General features: G+C 33.4%; 1 protein-coding gene across 1 annotated transcript; it reads right to left on the minus strand.

Moving 5' to 3' along the window:
- Window positions 1-902: 902 nt before the first annotated feature.
- On the minus strand, window positions 903-1,187 carry LOC122476228 (tubulin beta chain-like). Its single transcript, XM_043568669.1, has one exon. It carries the CDS (start codon window positions 1,185-1,187, stop codon window positions 903-905), a length of 285 nt encoding a protein of 94 aa, XP_043424604.1.
- Window positions 1,188-7,353: the final 6,166 nt, after the last annotated feature.

Genomic DNA, 7,353 nt, shown 5'->3' on the forward strand with positions numbered 1-7,353 from the left:
CTCCCCCACCCCCCGTTTGTGCATTCTCTCTCTCTCTCTCTCTCTCAAAATAAATAAATACACTTTAAAAAGACATATTGTGGGGGCGCCTGGGTGGCTCAGTCAGTTAAGCGTCTGATTTTGGCTCAAGTCTTGAACTCAACATTTCGTGAATTTGATTCCCACATCGGGTTCTGTGCTGACTGCCCACAGCCTAGAGCCTGCTTTGGATTCTGTGTCTCCGTCTCTCTCTGCCCCTCCTCTGCTTGCACACTGTCTCTTTCTCAAAAACAAATAAAGATAAAAAAAAAATACACACTGTAAATAGTGCAAAAAAAGGAGCAATGTTAGTAAAGACTAACATAACTCTTTTTGCCTCTCAACTCTTCATCAGTCTGAAATTACCAATGTACATAAACTAGCATATCTGATTTCATTTCCTATCTCATGATCACTTAAAAACAATGTAAATAGGGGCACCTAGGAGGCTCAGTCTATAAAGCATCCAACTTAGGCTCAGGTCATGATCTTTTAGTTTGTAGGTTTGAGCCCCGCGTTGGGCTCTGTGCTGACAGCTCAGAGCCTGGAGCCTGCTTGGGATTCTGTGTCTCCTTCTCTCTGCCCTTCCCTGCTCACGCTCTGTCTCTCTCTCAAAAATAAACATTAAATAAATACATAAGTCTAATTCAAAACTGAAAGATCTTTTTTCCACCATGAAAATGCTTTAGTGGTGGTATCTATACAGCAGGTGATGTCAAGACAGGAGCAAGTATATACACAGTGAGACATAGTTGTTGGGGAAGAGGTTGTGAGTGATGAAGTTCACAAGGCTTCCATGCCGTACCAGGTACCAGACAGTTGTAGACCACCTCCTCATCCTTCTCCTCAAACTTACTGTCCTCTTCAGCTGTGGTGTCCTGGAACTACTGGTACTTGGACACAAGGTCATTTGTGTTGCTTTTGGCCTCGGTGAACTCCATCTCATCCATGCCCTTCCTTGTGTACTGGTGTAAAATGACCTTGCACCTGAACATGGCCAGGAGCTGCTCCAAGATGTGCTTGAACAGTTCCTCATTGGTCTTGCTGTTGCAGGTGAAGGTGGTGGACATATTTAGCCCCTCGGGTAGGATGTCACAGAGAACTGTTTTCATGTTGTTGGGGATCCACTTGACAAAATAGCTGCTGTTCTTGTTTTGGAAGTTAAGCATGTCAACCTTAAATAAAACAAATAGTAATCTAGTTAAACAAAAATGAGTTTATCTGGGAATAATGGGAGACTGCAATTTGGGACAACAAACTCTGGAGAAACATAGGCAATCCCAAAGAGATAAAGGAAGCTAGCTTTTATTAAGTTGCAGAAGGAAATTGGGGAGGGTTGTTTTAAGTATTAAGTTCATTGGAAGAGAATGAGAGTTTGAGATTGTGACAGCTTCTCATGGGCTGCAAGTGGTGGACAGTTTGTTTGTTACTGGGGTACACAGAAATCTTCCAGCTTCTTGTTGGTCATGTAAGCTGAGAGAAGTACCTGTGTGAGAGCTCTCCCTTCATGGCTTCCTGACTCCATATTAAGTCACGTTTCCTTCATGCATTCTCACAAGTGTCTGCTCATCTACCTTCTTCATGTACATGTGGTCCCTGAATATGGCTCTTTTTAAACTCTTACACCCTCAGACAGAATTTCACCTGGTTTCTGTTTACTTTATTGTAAACTGGCTGTGATATATTTTTTTTTCCATTTTGTTATTATCACAACTTGTAAAATTCCAAATTTATCATTTCCAAGAGTTTATTCCCAATATAGATGACAAATATCGATTTAAAACAATATTTAAACCAAGCCAACATCAAAAGTGTCATAAGATTTATAATATTTTTGCTAGAATCTGAACTTTTGTAGACATAAAAAAGCATTGTATATAGATAAAATTTATTTTTTTAATGTTTCTGTCTTAGCCTACAAAGTAGAACCTCCGAAATAATATATAGAAGTCATGATTCCATTATCATTAATATATCATGTAATAATATTATTTAAATCCAGAAATTTATTAAGATGTGTTTGTATATTCTCTCTGAAACTCATCATTTCTCTGCACATCATTCTTCTATCTTGGCATCCTTTAATTTCTATTTCCTTTCAATATTCTAACATTAAAATGGTTCCTTTTAATATGTTCTAAAGAATGTTACATTCTACAGGTAGAGTAACATAAATAACCCAAATTCAAGTAGGGAGTAAGATGTCCATGAGAGAGTCCAAAGTGCTCCTGAAACTGAATTAAAAACAAGTCCATTGTTAGGTGTATGTGTCTCTACATAAAAGATGGTATTTGATTTGGTCCTTTTAAAAGGACAGTCACAACTCTGATCCCCATACTATTTTCTGGGACACAGCTATTTGATAAGGTGCTCATTAGGGGGACTGACTTGTCCTTCAGTGTGTTTGCTAAATATGGAGGTGGTTTTGTTGGTGACTCTCTTACTCATTAAGAATCTATTCAAATTATACTCTTGACTTTAATAAAACACAATTTCCAGATGCTTTTTTTTAACAAAGTCTGAGTGTCAATAATCCTTCTTCTTTAGGTAAAAGATAAAATACAAGTAAAACCTACACATAAAATATTGCCTGAGAAAATATTTTTAAAAAGAAACATGTTTTATCATAAAGAATTACTACCATTGGGTTTAATCTGAGATGATCTCATTTGATTAATACATTTATATAAACCAAAAACCTTACTAGGTGGGCACATGCGTGTCTGTGACCCCTATTTACTTAAGAGGGAATCTGATCAGAGTAAGAAGAAATTTTTATACAAATTTCCATCTTTGTAAAATTCATTGATTTACCATTTATATCTTTTCCACTTGATTTGGGAAAATGCAATTACATGATAAATGTCCTTTTCTTATAGACAACCCATGTTGTTTATCCTATTTGTTGATTAATGGCCATTTGGGGCGTGTTAATACCAATTACTTGCTTCATATCCTTTTCATCTCAAGTTCCCCAAGAAGGCAGTGCTCCTCCCCAGCCCCATATATCCACACCACTTTCTTCTTCCCCCTCCTCCAGTTTCCTTCAAGGTCACCTCCTCCAAGTGGCTTACCCTAACCACTCTTTTTACAAATGCATCCCTTTTACTAAAACGTATCTTATTTCTCAGCTACATTTTTCTCCATAACATATATCGCCTTCTACATTACTGTAAGATTAACTTTGAAAAATTTGGTTGTTTTTCACCACCAGAGTATGAGATCCATGAAAGAAGTTTTGTTTGCTTACAGAAATACCCCACTGATGTGGCAGGCATTTAACAGGTGTTTTTTGACTGGCTGAATGAAAGGCATCCCAGTACTGCCAAAACATTGTACAGCAAGTTGTTTCACTAAAGCCTCGTTCTGTCACAGTCTTATAAGGAGCGCAGCTCTGCAGCCGACCCTCTCTGCTTGCATTCTACCTATATTGTAAACACACGAACTATTTCAAAGCAAACAGCATGTCAAAAAGCCAAGCCCATGCTCTCCTTATATCCTAAAAGAACAATGCCTAATCCATAGTTTATTTTTTGCAGAAAGTGCACACATAAAAGAAAAGGTAGAAGATGAGTCTTCTCACATACTACTGAGATGAGCGAAAGAAGGGTTAAATAAAAACCTTTCTACTATAAAAAGCTTTTATAAAAAGCTTTTATTTATTTTGAAGTCAAAAGCTTTTATTTCAAAAATGAACACGGGATATGCATTGTTTTTAAAAAGTGAATAAGCTCAGTGACAGTAGACTTTCATTTTTGTAATTGCTTTTTGAAGGTACTTCTTCCCCCTTATTTCTCCTGCATTTATTCCATATTCTTTTGCTTTCACCCATTTCTTCAATAACTTCACTCAATAACCTCCCCTGAGAAAACTGCCTCTTACAGTGTTTTGATGGTGCTTCCTTCTGAAGATGGTATCACTGAAACTGATAAATCACTTCCGAAAAATATATTTGGCAACTTGGCATACCTCTCCTTCATTTACAGATGTTTCCATTTCATTTCTACCATTTCTTATAAAAATATATCTAGGTGATTTAATTACTGTAAGCAAGCATCAGAATTAAGGGTAGACGGCACCCATGTGAAAAGCTCACAGGTCTAATGATGGATGTTATTTATGAAAAGACCCAGATTCAATGTACCTAGTTATATGGAAAACTCATTTTGGAAAACTTGGCACTTCTTAAATATTTAATAACACTAGGGATTCTTCTAATATTTTAGAAGAAATCTATATCTCCTCTATTTTCCATTACCAAACAAAAGAGCAAAAATTTCCAATAGAAAAAATAAACCATATTGCATATACTATATGCATATATAACATATACTATATACTACATACATTATACTAAATATATAGTCTCATAACTCCCTCAAAGCCCTCAATTTTTCTTTCTCATCAGAACTAGACATGAGTAATTAAAAATTATTTTCCTAGGTTATTATCTCTCTCTGGATTTTACTTTTCCTGTGAGATTAATCAGTCCCCTCCAATTGTTTGTAATTTATCATCTCTTTACACTTCCATGGTTGTTATGACTTAGCCAGTCAATTACCTCTCTTAGTCAACCTTATCTTTTCTTTCTCGTGGTTCTAGTACTGATTTTATATATATTTACAGACAAATAAGAGCAGAGATAACAATTAGTAATGCCATTTTAGGTAACAATTTTGATTTGTAAGAATTTTACTTGAAGTTTAAGAAGTATTACATTTTCCACTGATGACCATTTTTCATGCCCAATGGAAGCACCCTAATACCAGACCCTAATATTTCTTCATATATGACACACACCCTCATATCTAGCAAATGTATTTACTTTCTAGTTTCTAGAATAAGTAAAAGACATAATAATTAAGCCTTGAATGATTGTGAGAGATACAGCTTTGCTCCATATTTACTTTGTAAAAGGGACTGAAAATGAACCATTGTTTGAATATTGTTTTGTGTTATTTTTGTCTTCTATAAGTCTTGCTTTCTGATATTCATCATGACAAATAAGAAGGGCTCCAAACAGAACAATTTATGATTATGTTCTCCTTAGTCTTTTTACCCTGAAAAAAGAATCTTTTTATAGGAGGGATAGAGAGAATATAAAAGGAAATACCATTGTTTCACTACCAAAAGATCTACTTGCTAATATATAGAAATTTATTTGTTATTATTTGTAAAATATCAACACATACCTACGAAATAGTTACTTCTCAAGTCTTGACATATATATAACAATCATTAATGAAGCGTTCTGAAAAAACACCTGTTAATATCTGAGGCATCAAATTAAAAGTTTATACACATATTGGTCTCCTTGGTCATAGTTATTTAAAAACTTTTCTTCAATACTTAACAAAATGAACCTAAACATTTATTTCCCCTATAACTATTTCTGGATAGACAGATGTTATCTATTTCTGAATAGGAGTCTAGACTGCTAATAGTATATGCTTTTCAAGGTTAGACTCTTTACTTTTAAGATTATTGATCTTGCATATATTTCTACTAAAATTAAGATTTTTCTATCATACTGTTTTATAACTATCATAAATTAAATATTAATAAAACTGTAGGTGCTTTAAAGTTACGGGAATAGGTAAATGACCAAATCATGTTGGAGTGTTCTGGTTTTCTTGAGCTATAAAAAAAGAAGATGAGGTACTAATTTTAGTTAGTAAAATTGTGTTGCAAAACATGAAGAACTAATATCTACCTTATCTATTACAAAATGTTTGCCTTTTAATATCACTTAATTTCAAACATCACTTAATTTTAAAATGCCCTTGGGTATAAATTGTACAACATGTTACAGTACGTTATACAAGAACTAAAATAACCTTTACTCAAAGTTGGCAACACTTCAATTAATGCCAGGAATGGGAAAAGAAACACTATAAAAAGTCAGAGTCATTAATAGATTAAAGACTTAAATATAAGATCTAAAACCATAAAACTCATAGGGAAAAAAACTCCTAGACATTGGCCTTGGCAATGATTTCTTGGATATGACACCAAAAGCACAAGCAATAAAAGCAGATATAGACAAGTGAGATTATATCAAACTAAGAAGTTTCTGTACAGCAAAGGAAATAATCAACAAAATGAAAAGACAACCTACAGAATGGAAGAAAACATTTGCAACCTATATATCCAATAAAATGTTCATATGCAAATTATATAAAGAACATCTACCACTCAGTAGTAAAAATCAAAATAATCCAACTTAAAAAAAGGCAAAGGAAATGAATATATATTTCTCCCAGGAAACATACAAATGACCAAAAAATGTATGAAAAGATGCTCAACATAATTAATCATCAGAGAAATGCAAATCAAAACCACAATGAGATATCACCTCATGCCTGTTAAGATGAAGTTTATTTAAAAAAAAAAAGATAACAATTGTTGGTGAGGCTATGGATAAAAGGAAACTCATACAACACTGGAAGAAATGGATATTGCTTGATTCATTATGGAGAATAGCATAGAGGTTCCTCAAAAAATTAAAAATAGAACTGTCATGTGATCTAGCAATCCCACTTCTGGGTACATACACAAAGGAATTCTATAAAATGGATTATTCAGTCTTAAAAGTAAAGGAAATCATGCCATTTGTGACGATATGGATAAACCTGGACATTATTCTAAGTGAAATAAGTCAGACACAGTGAGACAAACTGCACAATACCTTCCATAAAGAATTGAAAATAGTCAAGTGTTTATAGAAGTAGATAGCAAAATGCTGTTTTCCAGAAACTGGGGGAAGGGAGAAAGGAGAGGTATTAGTTAAAGGGCACAAATTTTGGTTACACAAGTTAATTAATTCTAGGTATCTACTACTATAATGACAATTGTTAATAGTGTATAGTTTTAAAACTTATGTTAAGTATTAATATCATAAATAATAATCATAATCATAAGAGGATGAGAAAAAACTTTTAGAGGTGATGTATAGGTTTATGGGAAAGACTGGTGTGATGGTTTCATGAGTATATAATTATCTTTAAATTTATAAAGCTATATACATAAATTATGTAGTTTTATATACCAAAAATAGATTAATGCAAATCATTATTATAGATTAAATATGTATTATTGTATTAATATAAAACTGTTTTAAATACTAGAGGATTGTCATTACACAAGAAAAGAAGCAATCAATAAATTTAAAAGGTAACCTACAAAATAAAAGAAAATGCTGGTAAACTCTATATCTGACAATATATAGTTTATAATATAATATATATCTACACAACATGTGTAGAACTCATACAACTAAATAGCAAAGAGTAAATAATCCAATTTTAAAATGGACAAAGGATCTGAATAGATCTT

The sequence above is a fragment of the Prionailurus bengalensis genome, chromosome E4 (assembly GCF_016509475.1).
Source record: "Prionailurus bengalensis isolate Pbe53 chromosome E4, Fcat_Pben_1.1_paternal_pri, whole genome shotgun sequence".
Lineage (NCBI taxonomy): Eukaryota > Metazoa > Chordata > Mammalia > Carnivora > Felidae > Prionailurus > Prionailurus bengalensis.

Coding starts and splice junctions, on each gene's coding strand:
- LOC122476228 (XM_043568669.1), bottom strand. CDS start 1,187: ATGCTTAACTTCCAAAACAAGAACAGCAGCTATTTTGTCAAGTGGATC.